Source organism: Prionailurus viverrinus, chromosome D3 (assembly GCF_022837055.1).
Source record: "Prionailurus viverrinus isolate Anna chromosome D3, UM_Priviv_1.0, whole genome shotgun sequence".
In the NCBI taxonomy this organism is placed as follows: Eukaryota; Metazoa; Chordata; class Mammalia; order Carnivora; family Felidae; genus Prionailurus; species Prionailurus viverrinus.
The window spans coordinates 10,202,617-10,226,713 of NC_062572.1; the positions used below are offsets into that span (position 1 = coordinate 10,202,617).

Below are 24,097 nucleotides of genomic sequence, written 5' to 3' on the forward strand. Positions count from 1 at the left end.
GAAAAAGGACTGTCCTGGGGGGCCTGGGTGGCGCAGTCGGTTATGCGTCCGACTTCAGCCAGGTCACGATCTCGCGGTCCATGAGTTCGAGCCCCGCGTCAGGCTCTGGGCTGACGGCTCAGAGCCTGGAGCCTGTTTCCGATTCTGTGTCTCCCTCTCTCTCTGCCCCTCCCCCGTTCATGCTCTGTCTCTCTCTGTCCCAAAAATAAATAAACGTTGAAAAAAAAATTTAAAAAAAAAAAAGAAAAAGGACTGTCCTCTACAAAGTATTTCTGCCATTCAAATTATCTGCATACCTAAGTTATAACAACTATTAATAATTTCCCTACTTATATTTGATATAATAGACCTGTGAAAATAAAATTCTATCCTTAAATTCTAACACTAACAAGTAATCAAATAGCTTTATAATCACAAATATTCCTTTTTTTTTAACATTTCAATATATAGAAGGATTAAAGCATAAAATTGCATTAAATTCATTAAACATATTAATTTAGATGTATTTTTCTACATGTGGCGTATTTTCTAGCCTTATCTTTTACTCCAGTTTAGGATTTGTTATAGAGTCATAACATTGGTTGATATTTAATCTGTAAACTTGTCAAGAATAATGGTTCTTAACTTTTTTGGTCATAGATGACCTTGAAAATCTGGTGAAAATCAAGATGGATACTCTTAAGATGTTACAGAAGAGGTTCATGTATGTTCGTGAATCTCTCAAAGGCTTAGTTCAGTTAAGAACTCTTTTTAAAAGTACACAGCAGGGTGATGGGTATTGAGGAGGGCACCTTTTGCGATGAGCACTGGGTGTTGTATGGAAACCAATTTGACAATAAATTTCATATATTAAAAAAAATAAAATAAAATAAAATAAAATAAAAAATAAATAAAAGTACACAGCAGTGTGCTTAGTAGGCTACCTTTGATTAAGAAAAGGAGGAAAATAAGAACACAAATTTGTCTTTAATTCTATTTGCATAAAGAAATTTTGTAAGTCAAAACTAATAAATATAGTTAGCTACAGGAGGCAGTGTGGGAGCAAAATGTATAATATGCCAAGATGATACAGTAAGATTTCTCTGCACATGCCTTTTTATATTGTTTTTACTTTCAAACTCTATAAAGGCATCATCTATTTTAAAATATTAAAGTGCAAACATTAGATGATAAATTCTAGAAAAAGTAATCTTGTGGAAGGTTTGCCTCTTCCTTGCTTGACCAAGATTGTATTTAGTGAGGACGTTGCTAAACATGAGCTTTTTACGTTTATGAATCATATGCTAAACATGAAGTCAATTTACATTAACAGTAATGAGGTATCTATAAAGACGGAGTGGTTTTGAATTATTACAGGTTCACGTTAATTTACATCCCCACCAACAACGTGTATTACTTTGGAATAAGAAAATGGATGACTGGAAGGAGATAAAAAGGTGAACTATGTGAAGCAAAGTGCTTTGTACGGCACACTGGAAGCATTCAAGAAAAAGTACTACCCAAGGGGAGCCTGGGTGGCTCAGTCAGTTAAGTATCCGACTTCAGCTCTGGTCATGATCTCGTGGTTCGTGGGTTCAAGCCCCGCGTCGGTCTCTGTGCTGACAGCCAAGAGCCTGGAGCCTGCTTCGGATTCTATGTCTCCCTCTCTCTCTGCCCCTCCCCCACTCACACTCTGTCTCTTAAAAATAAAAAATAAACATTAAAAAAAAAAAAAAACACTTTTTTTAAGTACTACCCAAATTCAAGAGGCAGCCTCTCACTAATCACAAGCTGAATATATTAAGCCATGGAAAGACATAAAAGAAACTTAAACACATATTACTAACTGAAAGAAGCCAATCTGAAAAGGCTACATACTGTGTGATTCCAACTATAGGACGTTCTGGCAAAGGCAACACTACAAGGACTACAAGGAGTGGTGGCCAGGGACTCGGGGGAGGACGGATAAATAGCTAGAGCACAAAGAACTTCTAGGGCAGTGAAACTACGGTGTGTAACCCTGTAATGATGAAGACGTGTCATTATGTACTTGTCCAAACCACCAAGAGTGAACAAGAATAAACTATGGACTTTGGGTGATAATGTTGTTTCAATGTAGGTTCACCAACTGTAACAAAGGTACCACCTCCGGATAATGAGGAAGGCTGTGCGTGTGTGGGGGCGGGAGGTTTATGGGATATTCCTCTACCTTCCTTTCAATTTCGCTGTGAACGTAAAACTGCTCTAAAAAAAAAATTAAGTCTTGGGCGCCTGATTGGCTCAGTCGGTTAAGCATCCGACTTTGACTCAGGTCATGATCTCGTGGTTCGTGAGTTCGAGCCCCGTGTCAGACTCTGTGCTGACAGCTCAGAGCCGGGAGCCTGCTTTGGATTTGGCATTTCCCTCTCTCTCTGCTTTTCCCCCATTCACACGCATTCTCTCTCAAAAATAAAAAACATTAAAAACAAATAAAAATAAAAATTTTAAAAATTAAGTCTTAGGGGCGCCTGGGTGGCTCAGTCGGTTAAGCGTCCGACTTCAGCTCGGGTCACGATCTCGCGGTCCGTGAGTTCGAGCCCCGCGTCGGGCTCTGGGCTGACGGCTCAGAGCCTGGAGCCTGCTTCCGATTCTGTGTCTCCCTCTCTCTCTGCCCCTCCCCCGTTCATGCTCTGTCTCTGTCTCAAAAATAAATAAACGTTAAAAAAAATTTTTTTTTTAATTAATTAAGTCTTAAAATATATGTCAACAGCTAAATGGAGCTACACAAGGCAAGCAGTGTAAGTGAGGGGCAGCATACCTGCTTGGTCCTCTTTCAGAGTGTTGGAGATGGTGGAGCCTGTGAGGGCAGCCAGCGTTGCGGACGGAGAAGCTCTGTAGCGTGAAAGTCTGCTCAGAAGCATCTCGTTAATGCTTTTTGCAGATTCGCCCTCTTTTCTCATTAGAATTGTACGTTCCTGAAGCGGATTGGCTACATATACACCATTTTCAACCTAGTAGTTAAAGAAAAAGAGGCCCTTAAGAGATAGTGGTTTCCCCCAAGTCGGCAGATTTCTACTTGAGAATTATCACCGTGATCTGTTTGCTCGAAAACATTTCCAAAGGGGCGCCAGGGTGGCTCGAGTGGTTATGCGTCCGATTCTGGATTTCAGCTCAGGTCATGATTCTCGAGGTTTGTGAGTTCAAGCCCCACATCTGGCTCTGCACCGACAGTGTCACGTCTGCTTGGGATTCTCTCTCTCCCTCTCTGTGCCCGCCCCCCCCACCCCACCCCCGCACTCTGTCTCTCCAAATAAATGTAAAAAAAGAAAAAAACACGTATTTCCAAAGCCTGCACCTGAGTAGATGTACGCCTCAAAACTTAAGTTCTATGGAAACTACTGAGAACAAAAGAAAGGCTGTCCTAAGTTCAAGAGCTTTCCCTTTTCATAACAGCACAGATTCTAAAAGCAGGGAGCCAAGTTTAATAGGATCTGCAAAAGGTTGATTAAAATTCCTTATATTGAATTCCACAGGCAGCTCTCGCTAATTACAAGCTTCTGACAGGTACAAGTAAGAGGAGAGGAAAACAAATCAATCAGTTTTTGATTCGCTATTAAGTATAACCAGGAAGATAATGTCTTCTTGAAATATAATTAGTGGCTAAAATCCAAATTCTGTATGAGCAGCAGTTAACATTAGCCCCAGCTGCTTGGGCACTGCACAGCAATCCTGGAGGAAGGCAGACTTTGTCTGCTAAAAAATACGTGCCAACATCAGCTGGATCCTTGCTGGTGCCCGCCAGTCCTTCCTTCAACACTTGATTGCCCAGCAGAATCTCTGCAGTGAGGATTCCAAAATTCCTGCACCGATCTCGAGCTGGACTTCAAGCAGAGCGCCTACCTGTCTTTCTTGCTAAAAAGATCCAGACCACTTACTAGAAGTTTCTCCCACTCATCTCTCTTCCAACTCCAGTATCTTTGTATCCAGCTTCACTTATCCTTCCTTTCCTCTTAATTCAGAGGAAGAAGTGCACTCACCTCATGCAGTTTAAGGTTAATTCTTCCTCTTCTGTCCGCTAACTGCTCCCTTAATTAAGGCCCTTCTGCGCTGTTATCTGGCTGTCAGTCTCCCTGTGGTCTTCCTTCTCCGTGGTTTCAAGCACACACAGACCTTACACAAGACTTGGGTGGCCCACTGAAGTACCATGCCTTTTCTCCACTTCCATTCACTGGCAAATGTCTCAAATTACATCTCCTCCAGTTTCGGCATCTCTCTGCCCCCTTCCAGACCCAGGCTCCTGGATCTGGCTGGAGCCTCAGACACTGGTGCCACCAGCAAAGCTGGGTGGGACCGGCCTGCAGCTGTGAGGTACAGAGACCAGAGGGAATAGGAGTGCAGAGAGGCAAGGCTCACAGAAGGAAACAAAAGGCAAAGGAGTCCAATGTAAAAGGCTGGCAACAGAGAAGAGAAAGCAAGTTCAGAAGCACAGCCAGGAAAGATTCCCAGGGAAGGCTGCACACAGTGGGGGAGACTCTTAGGATACAGTCACAAGTGATATGAGAGAGGAGTTCCTGGAGAGTCCAAAAAATGCTATTTCTATTTCCTCGCCCCTACTTCCTCCCCCTTTATAGCGACTTAACTTGACCCCCTCTAATAAGTGGATGTGAACGGTCCGTGCGTAACCTAAAACCAAAACCACGGACCTCTTCCTTGTCTTCCATGTGGGCTGTGCTGTTGCCATTTCTTTTTCCAGAACACGATCCTGTTTTGTGTCTTTTTAATATGAATCCTTACTTGTGTGGAAGGTACTCTGCTGGTGAGCAGAACCAACACGGTCCCCACCCTCCCTACTCTCTTATTTTTTGGTTCCCCATCTCCACTTACTCAAACAGAAGCTTGCCTAGGATTAGACCCAACCTTTGGTGTCTAAGACCTCTGCCTCGAACACTCTGTCCCTACATCGCCTCGTGGCTGGCTCTTTCCAATCACTCAGGTCTCAGGTAGAATGCCACCTCCGCAAAGACCCCTTCCCTGTCTACTGATCTAAAAATAATCTCCTTCCCCCCTCCCCAGGCCAGAGCACGTCACCCTGTTTTGCTATCCACATGGCACTTACCGCTCTCTAAAGCTATCTTACTCATTAATTCACTCTCTCACCTCCCACCCCGACCGAATGCCAGGTCCCCGAGAACAGGGATCTCGGCCTGGCTTGTTCACCATAACCTCCTCAGCACTCAGACGTACTCAGTGCCTTGCTGAATAAACAAACCAGCGTCCTCGCTTGAATCCGATCTCACCTCTTCGTGGTAGGACTCCCACGTTCCTATAAAGAGACCCATCCCTGCTACTGAGATTCAGTCCCACCATCTCCGACTGCCTCCCGCTCCCAGGCATTTCCTCTCAAATAGCCTGCTGTCGCCGAAAATTTAACACATCCACGCCGTTCCCCCCCCCTCCCCCCCGCCATGCTAGAGCAACTTTTACCAAGCATAGCTCTATTTATGTCACACAACTCTGGAAAGAACCCTTCAAAGGCATCCAAGATAAAAATCAGTCACTCTAAGCTTGGCATTCAAAAGCATTACCCAATCTGGCCCCATGAGAAAATCAATGGAGACCTTAAAAAAAAACTATACCATTGTGTTCAAGTACTTTGAAAACACCGAGAAGCGGGGCGCCTGGGTGGCTTAGTCGGGTCACTGTCTGAAAACACGGAGAAACTGATAAAGCGCCCGGGGAAGCAAAAAGGAGCGCGGTTTGGCGTACGAATGGTAAATCTGGGAACCTCTGCTTGGCAAAGAAGCTCTTCAGGATTGAAAAGCTACTGACCTAGAAAGGAGGGGAAGAGGCTGAGAGGAGTAAGCGGAGCGAGAGTGAGTGGTGCCAAGAAGCTTCCCTCCTGGCTGCCTCCCAGGCACAGGCCACCATCATCTCAAGCCTGAGGGCTGAACCAGCCTCTCAACTGGCCTCCCGTTTCTACCTCGGCACCCTATGCTCTCCTCTCTACACCCGGCCAATGATCGTTCACCAGTGTAAACAAAACCACGTCCTTCCAGTCTCAGAACCCCACAGTGGCTTATTAAACCCAAACTACCATCAAGGCCCACACAGTCCGTCACTCACAGACCTCCCAGTCTCGCCTGCCTCTGCTCACCCTTTCTCACCACACCCTCGACTGCACTGGCCTTCTGTCCTGCCTCTAAAATGCCAAACTTCCTCCTAACTCTAGGCCTTGGGACTTGCTGTTCCCTGTTCCTGGATTGAGCAACTGTTCAGTTGGCCTGGGAATGTCCTAGTTTCAGCACCGACAGTCCCATGACCGGAGAAATCTCAGTCCCAGGCAAACTGGGATGGTTGGTCACCCTACCCGTCAGGATGGATGGTGGCTTATCATTCAGGTCTCAGCTCCAATGTCCTTCCTTCGAAAGGCCAGATCTGCCAGGTAAACCAAAGTGGCTCCCCACCTCCACCTCATTCACGGTCACATCATCTTATTTTCTCGCCTCCTTTACTTTTCACTAGCTGAAATGGTTTTGTTCTTATTTACTTACTTTCTTATTGTCGAACTCCCCACACTAATGTGAGCTCCTTGAAAACAAAGGCCTGTTACCCCGCTACCCAGACAAAGCAACAGAGCAGGTACAGAATTAATACTGATGAATGAAGGGTATCTCAGTCATCCAGATCACAATTTAAAGGAAATAATAAACCCAGGGGAAAAGAGAAGGGACCTAGCATGTCCATTTTACTATGCTGACCATATCTTTCAGAAGGGACATAAAGAGGACAAAATAGCAGTAAAATGGTCACTGAGTCTATCTAAAGAACAGCCTTTTATAGAGAACACGTATATATGGGAGCAGGAAGAACTCAGAACAAAAGATGTAAAAAAAATATGTTCTGAAAAGGCAAAAAAAAAAAAAAAAAAGGAGTTTTAGTTACTCTGTAGTTTTAAAGGCCAGAATCTAAGTGTCGGAGAATGTCAAAAGCCCGTGACCCCAAGCGCTAGGCTATCACGTTGGTGGCCCCAGGGGAAAGCTGCAACCTGGAGTCAGGTCCTCGCCTAGTTCCCTCCCACGCAGACTCCAGGCTTGGCCCTCGGAAGCAAGACACAAGCACAGGCTAGAGGAGCACTTGTGCTCTGGAAAAGATGGAGAATGAGAGGCCGACGTGAACATGACAGCCCCAGTCAAGCTCCAAGCTGAACAAGGCTGCAAGTATGACCTCAGCTTCCCCCACGCAGCGAAGAACCACCACCCTACTGAGCCCCATCAACCTGTAAGTTGTTACTGCTGAGAGTCACTTAGTTTTGAGGTCGCTTGTTGAGCAGAAGATAACTCAAATACCCCCAAAGTCAGAGACTGTTCATATTAATAGCTTCAGTTAGGCAGGGTATCTACTCCATTCCATTTCTTTCCATCATACTCCAATATTTCTATAGTCTACCTTATGTAATGGTTACCTATTCCACTCGGAGTTCGTAAGAAATCATTTTGAGACAAGCACAGCCAGTTTGTTAGTCCTGCTAGGATTACCTATTTATCTTAGCCAGGCTTCAATCCTTTAGCTTTCACTCAATCTTAAGTATCAACACGCCTATTTTGCAGATCAAACACCACTGATTTTTCGTAAAAATTGACAAGGAAGAACACTGGTGGTAGTCGAGGTTCCAAAAATAGGTTTTTAGTATTTCTTTCCTGATTATAAAACTAATATGTGGTCTCTTCCATAGCTGTTTAATCTCTTAAAGGATCTTTAAAAAATTTAATGTTTATTCTGGCAGAGAGAGAGAGAGAGAGAGAGAGAGACACACACACACACACACACACACACACACACACACACACACACACACACACACACACACACACACACACACACCATGAGCAGGGAAGGGGCAGAGAGAGGGAGACACAGAATCCGAAGGAGGCTCCAGACACCGAGCTGTCAGCACAGAGCCTGACGCCAGGCTGGAACTCACAGACCGCGAGATCATGACCTGAGCCGAAGTCGGACGCTCATCTAAGCCACCCAGGTGCCCCAAATCTTTAAATCTTGCTTTATTCTTGACCCCAAAGCTACCATGAACTTTTAAAACCAGATCCTGCTCAGAACTCTCTGAGCTCTCCATTGTCCCCTGGAATAAAATCCAAATACCAGTGGGGCGCCTGGGTGGCTCAGTTGGTTAAGTGTCTGACTTTGGCTCAGGTCACGATCTCACAGTTCCTGAGTTCGAGTCCTACATCAGGCTCTGTGCTGACAGCTCAGAGCCGGGATCCTACTTCAGATTCTGCCTCCCTCTCTCTCTGGCCCTCCCTGACTCGCTCACACACATGCTCTTTCTCTCTCAAAAATAAACATTAAAAAAAATTTTTTTTTAATTTTTTTTTCAACGTTTATTTATTTTTGGGACAGAGAGAGACAGAGCATGAACGGGGGAGGGGCAGAGAGAGAGGGAGACACAGAATCGGAAACAGGCTCCAGGCTCTGAGCCATCAGCCCAGAGCCAGACGCGGGGCTCAAACTCACGGACCGCGAGATTGTGACCTGGCTGAAGTCGGACGCTTAACCGACTGCGCCACCCAGGCGCCCCTAAAAAATTTTTTTTTTAAAAATCCAAATACTGGGACACCTGGGTGGCTCAGTTGAGCATCCAACTCTTGATTTGGGCTCAGGTCACAATCTCACGGTTCGTGAGTTTGAACCCCATATTGCACTTCAAGCTTATGTTGCAGTGGATCCTACTTGAAATTCTTCTTTCCCTCTCTCTCTCTCTCACTCTCTCTCTGCTCCTCCCATGTGTGCTCGCTCTCTCAAAATAAAAAAACTTAAAAAAAAAAAAATTGGGAGTGTGGGTGCCTGGCTGGCTCAGCTGGTAGAGCATGCAACTTTTGATTTCAGGGTCATGAGTTCAAGCCCCACGTTGATCATAAAGCTTAAAAAAAAAAAAAGTATAACAAATTACTATTTGTGTAAAAACAGAAAAGGAAAAAATTATACATGTGTAGTTGTACACGTTCATGTTATCTCAGGAAGAATACAGAAGAAAGTGTTAACGTTACTTGCCTGCAGCAAGGGAAACTGAATCAGGAGGCAAGGTGAAGGAGAGACTTTTGTACCATTTGAATTTTATAACTATGTAAATAGATTTAAAATTTTTTAATTTTTTTTTACCGTTTTTATTTTTGAGACAGAGACAGAGCATGAGCTGTAGAGGGGCAGAGAGAGAGGGAGACACAGAATCCGAAGCAGGCTCCAGGCTCCCAGCTGTCAGCACAGAGCCTGACGAGGGGCTCAAACCCACAAACTGTGAGATCGTGTCCTGAGCCAAAGTCGGACGCTCAACCCACTGAGCCACCCAGTCGCCCCTAGAAATTTTTAACATTTGAGAGAGAGAGAGAGAGAGAGAGAGAGAACGTGCGCGTGCAAGCAGGAGACGGACACAAAGAGGGAAAGAGAGAGAACCCCAAGCAGGCTCCGCGTGGACAGTGCAGGGCTGGATCTCATGACTAGGAGATCATGACCTGAGCTAAAATCAAGAGATGTTTAATCGACTGAGCCACCCAGGTGCCCCATAGATTATTTTTAAAAACAATGTATTCAAAACAATATAACGATCACTAAATTTGGAGAGAAATTTACCAGTACTTCCAAGTATCTGGGTGAAATCATAATTCACAGCAAACCTAATCCTTTCTAATGATTATCATCAGCCACATCTAAGTAGCAAATATTTCTACTATTTAGAAACCAAAAGCTTTTGTGAATCAGAAAATGAATTTCAGCATTCAGCCTTTCAAAAAAGGAAATCCTGCCATTTGTGACAACATGGATGGGCCTTGAAACTATTATACTAAGCAAATAAGTCAGCCCAAGAAAGACAAACATTTTATGATCTCACGCCAGAAGATTAAAAAGTCAAACTCACAGAAAGAATGATGGTTGCCAGGGGCTGCAGGGTGGGAGAAATGGGAGATGTGGGTCAAAGGGTACAAACTTTCAGTTAGAAAATGAATACGTCCTGGGGATCTAATGTACAGCATGGTAACTATAGGTAATCATAAACTTCGAAGTTGCTAAGAGTTATATCTTAATGCTACTGTACACGCAGACACACAAACGTGGTAAACACGTGAGGCGATGGAGGTGTTAACTCGACGATGGTAACCATTTCACAATATACACATACGCCAAACCTTTTTAAGTATACCATTTTGTTAGGAATACCCCAATAAAGCTGGAAGGGGTGGGGGAGAATATCAGGGCTAAAAGTTCGAATCGTCTAGTTGAAAGCCCTCATTTTAGGAGTTTTTGTCTGGTTTGGCCAAGGCCATTTATCAGAGGTCTAAGGCTACGCCCTATAACCTGTCAGTCTTGAAGTAGAAGAGTTTATTATCTGTTCATTTAAAATTTTAGGGGCACCTGGGTGGCGCAGTCGGTTAAGCGTCCGACTTCAGCTCAGGTCACGATCTTGCGGTCCGTGAGTTCGAGCCCCGCGTCGGGCTCTGGGCTGATGGCTCAGAGCCTGGAGCCTGTTTCCGATTCTGTGTCTCCCTCTCTCTCTGCCCCTCCCCCGTTCATGCTCTGTCTCTCTCTGTCTCAAAAATAAATAAACGTTAAAAAAAAAAAATTTAATAAAATTTTAAAAACAAAGTTAAAAATACTTCAACATCCCCACGGTCCACTCCACTACCTCCCTCTCATTTCTCGCTTTTTCATAACAAACCTCTGGAGATTTATTCTTGTCGTCTTACCCTCTTCACCATACTTGACCAACTGCACCTGGCTTCACCCCTCCACAGCCGCTCCTGTCAAGGCTACCAGCAAGAACTGCCATATTCTCCACCCAAAGACCTCTTTCAGCCTCAATCTTGACTTTCCCAGCAGAATTCAATGCTATTAGCCAAGTTCTCCTTTTATAAAAGTTTACTTATTTGGGGGCACCTGGGTGGCTCAGTCAATTAAGCACCCGACTCTTGAGCTCAGCTCAGGTCATGATCTCACGGTTTGTGAGTCTGAGCCCCTTGTGGGGCTCTGTGTTGACAGCGCGGAGCCCACTCGGTCGGGATCCTCTCTCCCCCTCTCTGCCCCTTCCCTGTGTGTACTCTCTCAGAATAAACAAACGTCTAAAGAGGAAACAGTAAAGGTCTCTTGCCAGCACTGGAAGGACACCGATGCCATCACTTGAAAAGGGAAAGCCTGCGGGAAGAGCAGCTCTGGGGTAAAACCAGAAGTGTGGCTGGGGGCACATTTAGCTTGCAGTGACGATCAGACTGGAAGAGTCTCATATCCTGCGCACATACAAACAAACACCCACGTCGATATGCAGCCAGCTCTCTGGGGACAGGTTCTGGCTGAGCAGCAGATTTGAGCACCAGCAGTAGATAGAGGTGTTTACAGCTACACGACAGGAGACCAGCCAGTGAGTAAGAGCAGGCAGCGACAGAAGGCATCCGGAAATAGGTCCGGAAGCACGTAATCGTTGAGAAGTAGGGAAGGTGGGGCAGGGCCGGAGCAACCACTGGCAGGAGAAGTCCTATGGGAGGTCCCACAAGGCAAGAGAAAGCCGCTTCAAGAATCAAATACCGCTAAAAGGTCAAGGAAAAAGACACAAAGTAGACCTCGAACTCCATAATGTGCAAGTCCCCGGCAAACGTGGAAGAACTGCTCTGGTGGCATGTGGTGGAAGATACGAGACTGACTGGAGCAGGCTCAAGACAGAATGGAAGGAAAGAACATAAAAACAGGAAGAATAAACTCTTTCAAGAGTAGTGCTATAAAGGGAAGCCAAAAACAGGGGACTGGAGGCAGGCACGGGTCAAGGCACTTTTTTGGGTTTTTTCCCCCCAAGACAAGATATCCTCTGATGTATCCGTATGCTGTGCTGAATGATCCATCGAGAGGAAAGCTGTTAATGTAGGAGGACACTTGCAGAAGGAATCTGCACCCCCACTCCACCTTTTTATAGCAGGTAGGAATACAGTGTTCTGAACCTAGCTTTATCATGCTAAACGACAGAACTTGGAAATTGATCTGCTTGCTCTATGCAGATCAGCCTTGTTCTTTTTAATGGCTGTACAGTGTTCCATTCCGTGAAAGTACCATAGGCACAGATATCTGTGTTTAGCTTCCCAAATCAGCATTTTAGAAACTGCTAAACTAGAGGCTGGTGATGCTTAATTTTTTATTTGATGGAAAATTTCAAGCATGTAAAAATAGAGAATAGGCCAATGAACCTTCCTCCAGATTCAACTCTTATCCAGATATTGCCACACAGGCTTGACCTATCACTTTTTTGGCTCAAGCGTTTTATTTTTTAAAAATTTGTTTTAACATTATTCATTTTTGAGAGAGAGGGAGAGAGACAAAGCATAAGCGGGGTAGGGGCAGAGAGAGAGGGAGACATAGAATCTGAAGCAGGCTCCGGGCTCTACGCTGTCAGCATGGAGTCTGACGAGGGCCTGAACTCACCAACCTCGAGATCATGACCTGAGCCAAAGTCAACACTCTAATTCCACTTCCAAATATTTCACTACACATCTCTAAAAAAAATGTGGACATTCTCATAGAACCACAATGCCATTTGCATACTTTACAAACAAATTAAGAATAATGCCTTGGTTTTATCTGATACTCATTTTATATTCAAATTCCAAACGGTCTCCAAAATGTTCCTTAATGGTTTGATTCAGACTCCAAAAATGATTCAAAGGTTCTTTTAATCTAGATCAAGTTCCTTCAGCCCCAACTTTCTATTTTATGCCACTGACAGGGGCTATTTTAGTTCTATTTCCTCCAGAGCAGGTATGGGCTGGCTTTTGATTGTATAACTGCGAGGTCTAGAAATCTCTGTTGTCTCTACACTTGATGGACACTTTGGAGGACTGCTAACTTCTGGGCTGGAAATCACTTTCCCTCAGAATTTTGAGAGTGCTACTCCATTTGTGTATCCAATAATGCTACTAAATAGCGTGGTGCTTTCCTTATTCCACATCATTTATATGTGATTTTATCATTTGTACATGATTTTCTCTGGAAGCTTCACAACCCTCTCTTTACACCACGATAATCTGAAATTTCAGGATGATATGCCACATGGTGGGCATTTTTCATTCACCATGTCAGATATCTGTTCATCTAGACACCTGTGCCCTCTAGTTTGACATTTTTTCCATATTCTTTGATCATGCCGCCCTCTTGGTTTTCTGTTCTCCTTTTTGGGGGAACTCCTATCAACTAGAACTTTAGAGGGATTGCTCCTCCACATTTATCAACTCTTCTCTCATATTTATTGTTTTTATTTTTGCCCTTTGAGAGATTTCTTACATTTTTTTTAAATGTTGACAGTTTTTTTTTTTTTAACGTTTATTCATTTTTGAGAGAGAGAAACAGAGTATGAGTGGGGAAAGGGCAGGGAAGAGCAAGACACAGAATCCGAAGCAGGCTCCAGGCTCTGAGCTGTCAGCACACAGCCCGATGCAGGGCTTGAACTCACGGACCGTGAGATCATGACCGGAGCTGAAGTCGGACATTTAACTGATTGAGCCTCCCAGGCACCCCAACAATCATAGTTTTAATTCCCAGGAGCTCTTGCTCATTTTTTTTGTTTTTTTTTTTGTTTTTTTGGGTTTTTTTTTTGTTTTTTTTTTTTTGTTTTTTTTTTTTTAGGAGCCCCTGTGCTATATTGTATGAATGCAAGATGTTCTCCTATCTCATACAGCTAGGAGAATAAAACATTGTAAACCCTATTGGCTGTTCTTCTGATTTCATATTTTCATACTGGAGACTTTCCTCATTGGTCTAGAGATCCTTGGCTATCTGCTTTAATTTTTTAATTTTTTTTAATGTTTATTTCTGAGACAGAGCATGAGCGGGGGAGGGGCAGAGAAAGAGGGAGACACAGAATCCAAAGCAGGCTCCAGGCTCCAAGCTTTCAGTCAGCACAGAGCCCGACGCGGGGCTTTAAACTCACAGACCTCGAGATCATGACCTTAGCCGAAGTGGGACGCTCAACCTACTGAGCCACCCAAGAGCCCCTAAGGAAATTCTTAAATAGGGTGCTTTTTAATTTTTTTTAATTTTTTTTTTAACTTTTATTTTTGAGACAGAGAGAGACAGAGCATGAATGGGGGAGGGTCAGAGAGAGGGAGACACAGAATCTGAAACAGGCTCCAGGCTCTGAGCTGTCAGCACAGAGCCCGACGCAGGGCTCGAACTCACGGACCGCGAGATCGTGACCTGAGCTGAAGTCGGACGCTTCACCGACTGAGCCACCCAGGCGCCCCAATAGGGTGCTTTTTTTAAATGTACACAAGAGCTCCCCCACCGCCCCGCCCCATGTACCCAGCACCTAGCTTCAATAATTAAAAAAAAAAAAAAAAAAAAAAAGGGGGGGGTGGGAGGGATTGGGGCCTAGGTGGCTCAGCCAGTTAAGCTTCTGACTTTGGCTCAGGTCATGATCTCACCACAGTTTGTGAGTTCGAACCCCGAGCTGGGCTCTGTGCTGACAGCTTGGAGCCTGCTTCAGATTCTGCGTCTCCCTCTCTCTCTCTCTCTCTCTCTCTCTCTCTCTGCCCCTCCCCCACTCATGCTCCGTCACTCTCTCCTTCAAAAATAAATATAAAAAAATTGGCAAAAATACAGATAATCTATTCCTCTTCCCCTCCCCACACACCTCTCTAAAGTTTGGGGTTTTGTGAGGTTGGGTTTTGTTTGTTGTTTTTATTTTTTGTTTTGTTGTTGTTCTGTATGCATCTGCTTTTTAAACAGTTTAGCACTGATCAGGAATGCTGTGCACATGGTTGAGGCTTGCTTACTGGAAGACATCACTTGTGGGTGATTCACTAGGGCAGCAAGTCCTTTCCTTAAATGAACCCTAATGTCCGTACACTGAGGTCTTTTTTCCAGAGTCACCCAGCTTATTCAGAAAATAAAGTCCAGCCTTCTGCCTGGGCAGCCAGTCTCTAAGCACAAAAGGAGTACACCAGGAAAGGGATGGACAGTTCCTTTTATTAACGTTCGGCCTACACCCTCTCACCATAGCTTTGCACCACACCTCGTGCCTCCCGCTCCCAAGACTCTCTGAAGTGGGCAGGGGAGACTCCTCTCTTCCCCTGAGCAAACATGCATTTTTGGCCTCGGCTCGCCCCACACTGAAAGACAGGAAGGGCCACTACCACCTCCATCAGCTGAGGAACAAGAAATACAGGCTTCACCGTCCGTTACCGAGATAACCACAAGAGGAATGAAGATAAGTAAAACACATTATGAACAAGAAGGAAAGAGGAGGAAGTAGACCAAACCCTTATCTCCTGTGCTGCCTCAAGTTCTGGTCCACGTGCATGTATTTCTGATAGGCTTCTGTTAAAGAAAAAACTACCAGAGAAAGGGGAAAGCCTTCAATGTTTTCCCACTCTACTCACAATAAAGACCTAAATCATCCTTTGGCCAGCTGGCAGGTCTGTTCCAAGCAGCAAGTACTAAAACTTTTCTGACAACTCTGAACATGTGTTCAAGGAGTACAATCTCTAGCAGACCAATTCAAAGACACTGCAGCTGGAACATTTAAAAAAGATGATGATTAAGCTGAGAAACTAGATAGAAAAACAAGAGGATGTACGTTTAAGGACACCAGACTCCTGACTGACAGTCAGCTGGCAGGATGGCTGATTGGTTTCCCAGAACAAGTTTAAAGCCTATTAAAATTCATTCGAAAATTACTTCGGTGTTGTTTTTTTTTTTTCCCCCAGGAATGCTAATTTCTTCCAGAAGGGGGCTGTAAATTACATCATTAAAACAGGTTTTGTCACAGATTGACTTGGGGCAATTTTTCTTTTATAAGTCTCTACAAATATTATTGAGACCAGCACTGTCCAGCAGAATGTTCAATGCTGACAAGTTCTAGATCTTGGATGTTCCATACAGAAGCCAGTCACATGTGGCTACTGAGCATTTGAAATGTGGCTAATGTGAGCAAACAATTGAAGCCTCAGTTTTAATTCTTTTTTTTTTTAATTTTTTTTTTTTTTTTTTAACATTTATTTTTGAGACAGGGAGAGACAGAGGATGAACAGGGGAGGGTCAGAGAGGGAGACACAGAGTCCAAAACAGGCTCCAGGCTCTGAGCTGTCAGCACAGAGCCCGATGCGGGGCTCGAACTCATGGACCGCGAGATCATGACCTGAGCCGAAGCAGGCCACTTAACTGAGCCACCCCGGCACCCCACTTTTTAATTTCTTTTTTTTAACATTTTATTTAATTCTATTTTAAGTAGCCACATGTGAGGCGCCTGGGTGGCTCAGTCGTTTAAGTGTCCGACTCTTGATTTTGGCTCAGGTCATGATCTCACGGTTTCGTGGGCTTGAGCCCTACGTCAGACTCTGTGCACTGACCGTGAGGAGCCTGCTTGGGTTTCTCCCTCTCTCCCTCTCTCTCTGCCCCTCTCCTGCTTGTGCTTTAAGATTAAAAAAAAAAAAAAAAAGTGAAAAATTTTCTAATAGCCACATGTGGCTAAGGGTTCCTGCACTGGACAGGTGCAGTTCTAGACCACCATGGGTCCTACTCTTACACCAAGCTCTCCTTCCTTCTCTCTGCATTCCAGCCACAGTAGCCTGCTGTCCTTTCCTGAAACACATGCTTGCTCCTGCCAAAGCCTTTGCACCTGTGGTCTCTTCTTCCTAGAATGTTCTACTCAACCCCAGGAAGAAGTTGGAGAATAAGGGTAACTACTACTTTTCCTTCAAGGACGTAAAATTATCTTGTCCACTGATTTGCTCACTTGATTATGGTTAATGTTTTGTCACTCCACCACTACCACCCCAAGCCACCCACCAGGCAGAATCCAAGCTCCATTAGAGCACGGAGCCTGCTCACCCTGCCCATCACTGTATTCCCACCACCTAAACACAATGCTGCCTGGCTCACAGTAAGCATTCAGCTACCATCGAACGAATGAACGCCTTCTCACAATTTTAACTATCATCACTCTCAGAGACTCCCAAGATGTACTATAGCCCCAATCTTGCCACTGCGATTTACTTCCAGGTTTCCAACAAGCCCCATGGGCATTTTGGCCTAAAAACCCCACTGTCTAGTGCCTGGGTGGCTCAGTCGGTTGAGCGTCCGACTTTGGCTCAGATCAGGATCTCACGGTTCGGGAGTTTGAGCCCCGCATCGGGCTCTGTGCTGACAGCTCGGAGCCTGGAGCCTGCTTCACATTCTGTGCCTCCCTCTTTCTGCCCCTCCCCTGCTGGTGCCCCCATCTCCCCAAAGTAAATAAACATTAAAAAAACAAACAAACAAACAAAAAAAACCCACTGTCTACACATTAAGTATTACTATTTCCACCTTGTTGCCAGATAAACCTTCAGAAAGCTTGACTTTATCCGTGTCCTACAATTCTCAACAAAGAAACCTTGAAAGAAATCCAAGAAAAACCCCAAAATTTGAGCTAAGAGTGAACACACTGTGCCTACTCCACCTTTCTCGGGTCCTTTTTAAACCAATACAAAAAGAAACCAAATCGAAATTTCTCTGCAAAGACACAAGGAGACAGAAAGGGAACCTTACCCCGAGTTCAAAAATGTCCATGAAGACAGAATGCCCCTTGGGTGTTTTCTCATTCAGACTGGCAGGAGACCAGATCCAGTAGAAGTAAGTACCATCCGAAGAAAGGTGCACAGTGCTCATGGTGCTGCCAACCGGGAGGTGATTGGCTGGCATTGGCACCACCTGGCACACCTGGACATGGAAAAGGAAAACTTCATTAACGGGACACAGAACTTCCTATTAATTCCGTCAGTCCATCACTAACGCCGTTATGTCCAGAATCAGAACTCGAGCTTCTCGGTCCAAATTAAACTGACAGCGGGGCACCTGGGTGGTTCAGTTGGTTAAGCGGCCAACTCTTGGGTTTCGGCTCAGGTCACGGTCTCACGGTCGTGACTCTGAGCCCCACACCGGGCTGTGTGTGCTCAGAGCCTGCTTCGGACCCTCCGTCTCTCTCTACCCCTCTCCCACTCACACTTGCTCTCTTTTTCAAAAAAAAAACATTAAAAAGAAATTAAACGAATACCTCTAACATATGAAAATTGCATGACAAAAATATAAAATTCATACAACGGCCCATGGGACAGATAACATTAGGCCAAAGATATTTACTAAACGCTTTGAATCTGCTAAGCACGTGTGTTTTATCTCACAATTACCAAAAACAAAGCTTTAGAGAAACCATACTGAGATTTCCTTAGTAAGTGAATTTCAGACTAAAAATTACATTAAAAGTACAGGGACTGTATCTTACTTTGATATCCCAGCAGCTAACTCAGAGTCTAACTCAAAAGTTACTCAATATGGAAGTAAAAAAAGAGGGCAGAAGGAAGAGGGGAGGCAGAGAAGAGAAGAGAAAGGACAAAGTAAAACAAATGAAGGCAGACCCTAGCCCAGCACATGAGGCTTTAGTGAAATGCATCATCAAGTCCATCATCAGGAAAGAGACAAACTCCAACTCTCTGTATTAGACACGAAGGCATGTGTTTCTAATACTGAGCATCCTTCGGTTTCAGAATAATGAATGAGCTTTGCATCATTTCACACTAAATGTGTAGTTACATACTAATTTTTACTGCCAGAGAAAAGCCCTTAAAATGAGAGAAACGGAGAACCCCCCCCTCCCAAAAAAAAACAAAAACTGCTGGCTAGGTTTTTCAAAAATGCCAAGAGCAGGAGAAGTCAAAATCCAAAAATAAAAATAATCAGAGATGGTCAGATGCCTCTGGGAGCCCTAAGAGCGACTTTCTGTTATTCTGTCCCTCGAGGTGAGTCACTAGTTTCCCTAAGGTTACTTCCGACCCTTGAACTCATTTCATATGAACTTTTTTCCAGACTTGTTTTGTCTATTTCAGAAGTTAAGAAGTAATGCAGTTGCTATGACCACACGTTGGAACTTGTTGTGCCAGGCTATCTACAAAGTTGACAGCTACTGACTGGCCTCTGTTACCCCCAAACTGCTCCAGTGCATGTAACCTCGTTAGTGACAATAGGATCTTCTTGGATAAGAATCAGAGTTTTCGCAAGAACACAGACGAAATGGACATTGCTTGAGATAAAAACCATGTTCTAGAATTGAACATCTGTTTAATTCCCAGGCTTATAATTCTATTTCAAATAAATACAGAACATATTCTCACATCTGTCTGCGTTAACGATAAAATATGAAGTCAATTGGAGACAGCTGCCTGGCTCAGTCAGTTAAGCATCTGACTTCGGCTCAGGTCATGATCTCACGGTTCATGAGTTCGAGCTGCATTGGGCTCTCTGCCATCAGTGCAGAGCCTGCTTCAGATTCTCCGTCTCCCTCTCTCTCTCTGCTCCTGTCCCACTTGAGCGCTCGTCTCCCTCAAAATAAACTTAAAAAAAAAAAAAAAATGAAGTCAGTTGGGCACCTATTTGTCAATGTGCTCCTTTTACTCATCCAACAATGATCAAGAAGCTACTGTGTGCTTTGGAGATGCAATGGTGAAGAAAACACAGTCCCTGTTTACCAGGAAAGGCACAGTTGAGGGGCAGACAAAAGCAGAAGTAACATTCCACTTAACTCCTGGAGGGGACTTCTCCCAGGGAATTCACTCCACAGATGGCAACTGTAACTATTCCGTTCAACATCCATTGAAAGGCAGGAAGTTGTACTATAAAAAGCTCAGTCTAGTGCTAAGAACCATGGGTTCACGTTCTTATGCCACCATTAATTACTGTGTGACCCTGGACAAGCCCCTTGACCTCTGAGCTACATTCCTTCCTCCAACAATAAACACTTGCCAAGGGGCGCCTGGGTGGCTCAGTGGGTTGAACATCCAACTCTGGATTTTGGCTCAGGTCATGATCTCACAGTTCATGAGGTTGAGCCCCCGTCAGGCTCTGCAATGACAGTGTGGAGCCTGCTGGGGATTCATGCTCATTCTCATTCTCTCTCTCTCTCTGCCCCTCCCCCACTTGTGCATATGCACAGTCTCTCAAAATAAATTTAAAAAAGAAGAAAAAAAACCCCACTTGCAGAGCACTTAAAAATGCCTAGACTCAGCTGCCTTGTCTGTAAAGTGAAACTGCCACAGTTTTACCTCATAGGTAGGAGAAGAAGTGTATGTAAATTGCCTAGACCAGGGCTCGGCACAGAGACAGACACGGATAAATGACAGTTACTATTATCATCATCAATCAAATGCTAGGCACTGTGCTCCACTGTAAGCACACAAAGATAGGCAAGATAGGGTCCAGATCTAAAGGGATGCATGGTAGTGGGGAAGAAACACAAAAGCAGGTGATTTCAGCATAATCCAGCAAGTGTGGTGACAGGGCGCTATGTTTGGAAGCAGTCAAGATGAGCTCTGAATCCCTAATCACATGAGGATCTTATCCAAACTCCTTTCAGAAAGGCTGTTTAGAACAAATCAAATAAGGAAATGATACCCTCCCCAAAATAGACCTGGCAAGAGAACAAGATAGCTCGTACGTGTAACATCTTTGACTCTCTAGAATTTTTTTTAATCCTAAAAGCTTGGTGATGGCCTTAGAAACTAGAGCACATTCACTTAGATCATGTGGGACAACTCCAAGACACCAGAGAAAAAACCAGAATGCCCCAATGGTGACAATTAGAAGGATGCCGCTGCGGCAGGAAACTACCTCGACTGTATGCTTCTTCCCTCTGATGAGGTCAGGAACTTCCCTTACGGTCTCCAAAACATAACAGACAAGGTCTTGGTTTTCTTTTTACCTGAAGGGTATTCTGGTCAATGACTTGGAAAAGGGAGTGAGGTTTGTTATCAAAAGATACAGGCCGGTGGAGAAGACCGCCGCTGCCGAAAGCGACCCATCCTGGTTCCAGCTCCTCGTTCCGGCTGTACACAAAACCTCTGCGGGAGGGGGGGGAAGAAAGCACACAGGCTGAGTAGCCAGGCGGTTGTTGGAAACCACACAATGCGCTACAGCAAACATCTTCCACCTGACTTTTAAAAAATGACTAAGTATGCAAAACATCTAAAGGAGAGTACGTGTATTACGTTAACTTTGCGACTGACACTACAGCAAATATTCATTTTCCATAACAAATTACAGCAGAAAAAAAGTTGGGGAAAAGATCTAATTAAATATGTAGAAGCCTCTCAAACTGGTTTCTTGTGGCAGCAATTCACAGATCTGATATCCCCACTGAAAAGCAGGGCTAATCCACAGTCAAATCCAAGTACACAAACACTGAACTAGGGGCACCTGGGTGGCTAAGTCAGTTAAGCATCTGACTTCGGCTCAGGTCACGATCTCACGGTTTGTGGGCTCAAGCCCCGTATCGGGCTCTGTGCTGACAGCTCAGAGCCTGGAGCCTGCTTCAGATTCTGTGTCTCCCTCTCTCTCTGCCCGTCTCTCTCAAAAATGAGTAAGTGTTAAAAAAAAAAAAATTTAAAAAAAGACTGAACTAGAAAAATGTCCATTCATCAACATGGAGAAGGCACGAATATTGTAACAGTTTGGATCATAGAGGAATTTCTGGCTAGAAACAATGACCTGAGGGCTACCAAGCTGTTTAGAGTCAAAACAAAGTGAAATGCATTAACAAGAGTCTACTAATCCAAGAAAAATCAAATTACATGAAATTGTCCAGACTTATTTAGTTACTAGTCAGTCTTTGGGTGGGTTGGGGGAGGGGGGGGAACAGAAGGGGAAGATCCGCATCCCCAGGTGTCTTCCTCACAGAAATTTATGGAAGAAGGGAAATGTTCCAGCCAAATCATTCAGCAAGTTCCATGCAACTGACCTGAGAGTACCATGTAATCCAGACCCCAATTTGCTTACTCCTCTTCCAACTGAGTTAGTAGTATACAGGTAGAGACCATCCGCCGTGAGACAGCGCCCTAAGTCAGCATCTGAAATCATTTTTTCACAGGTAAATTATATACATGATTTTTCTAATGAAATTATAAACATGCTTCTAGTGAAAAAGCCTTAGGAGGTTGAGTGAAAGATAATCTCCCACTTCTAAAATAAATGCTTCAGTGTGACTTCCAGGAAAGATGGCTCAAACCCCCAAATCAAGCCTCTAGAATGTATGTGGGATCAGAAACCAACATCAGGGAAAGAGGTCAGATAGATAATAGCAGGGGAATCTGGTTCTACCTGCCAGAAGTTTTCTTCTTGTCTTTTTGAATAGCAAAAATAGAGTCAAAGTTATGCACTCCTAAATCTAATCTGAGAGGACTAAGACTCGAGGACTTTCAGTAATGATCCGGTGGTTAAAAAGCCATGAGCTCTTAAGAGCTCTGGGCACTTATTAGTTGACCTTAGGCCTTTCTGAACCTCAGTTTCTTCATCCAGAAAATGAGACTACTCTGTACCTCAAGAGTCACTGTGATGGTTAAAGGAGATAGCACAGGGGAACACCCACAGGCCCCTGGTTCAAAACCAGTGTTCCATAAATGGCAAATGCTATTATATGCTGGCATACCAATGAAACTCGTGGACCTAAAGTCTGCTTCTGTGGATTTCCCATCCAGTGACTCTGTTCCCCCTTAGCTATATCCACTGCCAGCTAAAAACCGTATTACTCCATAGAATAGTAAACAGTTTATTAATTTACCCTCAAGAATTTGTCCTAAAGAGACAGCTTATAAAACTTTCAGTATTTTCCTCACCATTTCACTATGGCTAAGTTTGTCTACTGCCTGTCCTATTAAAGGAAATCCAACACCACAGCCCTCATATTTAGTAATGAATATGCTGTTATCTTAAGAATTCAGTCTACGAATCCCAGACAACTACAATTTGTACCTATTATTAGGTTCTTCAAAAGACCGTTGAGGTGAGTAATCGTTTTTTAAAATATTTTCTTTCTTTAAGTATTTTAACTTGGAACCTATAAAGATCCATTTATTCGTTCCTCTTTAGACAGAGGCCTAGGGCCTTCTGAGGAGTCTGACAAGGGGTGGGAGTGAAAGTGACAGAGAAGATTGGCCCCGAGTTGATACTTGTTGAAGCCAAGTGAGGAGTGCCAGGGGTTGACTAAAGCATCCTCTCAACTTCTATATCTGTTAGATGTTTCCATATTAAAAATAAGGTTACTTTTTAAATTCTAAGAAAAATATTCTCTAGGTGAAAGCAAAACTAAAAGTACAAGGGAGTGAAAACCAAGCAGACCAGTTTAACACCATCATCCCCCGTAAGAAACTACCCCAAGGTAGATACTAAAAGAAAGGGAGAAAATAAAGGGGTATGGTTTCATTTGAAGATGTAAATTTCAGCCTATAATGTTTAAGAACTTCTTGGGTTTTACAGGCCCTTTGCTTCTCCTGTTGACCCTAGTTGCATCAGATCCATTTTACCATTGGTTCCTTTTACCAGCTCACATGACTATTTGGAAGCAACAGTGGACACGAAAAGACACGGGCCCCAGGATGAGCGGTGCAGGGGTGGCCTGCCTCTCTGACTGCATCCCATGCCCTTAAGGCTGTCCAGGAAGTTCCCCCATCAAGGGTGAGAAATGCAAGTAATCTCAAATTTCTTAGAGATTCACTTTGAGTCTTTCCAGAAGACAACTGAAGGTCTTAGAAACAATTTCCTGGGGCGTCTTAAATTCCTATTTCCTCAGTTACATAACGTTGTTTAATGACAGAATACCAGCTACAACAACTAACAGGTTTGGGAGCAAGGTAGACTCTTGGTGAGCTGCACCTCCACAGGAGGAAGCTAGAAGCAGCCTGCCTGGGGTGCCGGGGCACCGCTCACTACTTCTACCGCACAAACAGAGAGGCCACCTTCATCCAACAAGTCAGGTAAGTGAAGGTCAATTAAGAGAAGTTCTGCCATTTTCACGGAGATCCCAATAAACTGATATGGAAAACTTCTGAAAGTGTAAAAACATTTTAATCCAGCCCATTTTGTTAAAGGAGAGACTTAATCCATGCTCCTTTGAACAATCTTGTCTCCCCCCAATCCCGCCCCTTTTAGGACAGAGGGTTCAACCACACACACATAGTAAGTTACTAAAAGAAACAGCATCAGGCTTAGGCAGCAAGATCTGACCTTCTGTTCATGGACATAAAAATTTAACTTAAGGCTCCCAGGCTCAAACTCAAATACCCAGGAGTCCACTGCA

General features: G+C 44.2%; 1 protein-coding gene across 11 annotated transcripts in view; it reads right to left on the bottom strand.

Annotated features, from left to right (window-relative positions):
* HECTD4 (HECT domain E3 ubiquitin protein ligase 4) overlaps positions 1 to 24,097 on the bottom strand; it is a 192,062-nt gene that overhangs the window by 103,140 nt on the left and 64,825 nt on the right. For all 11 annotated transcript variants that reach the window (XR_007145911.1, XR_007145912.1, XR_007145913.1 and 8 more), the window contains exons 5-8: positions 21,764 to 21,872; positions 20,729 to 20,867; positions 17,527 to 17,697; positions 2,777 to 2,969 (exon numbers count right to left, since the gene is read on the bottom strand). Coding sequence is in view for 8 of the 11 variants with exons in the window: in XM_047828361.1 (XP_047684317.1) it covers positions 2,777 to 2,969; positions 17,527 to 17,697; positions 20,729 to 20,867; positions 21,764 to 21,872 (612 nt within the window). In the remaining 3 variants the exon portion in view is untranslated. The remainder of the gene's footprint in view (positions 1 to 2,776; positions 2,970 to 17,526; positions 17,698 to 20,728; positions 20,868 to 21,763; positions 21,873 to 24,097) is intronic.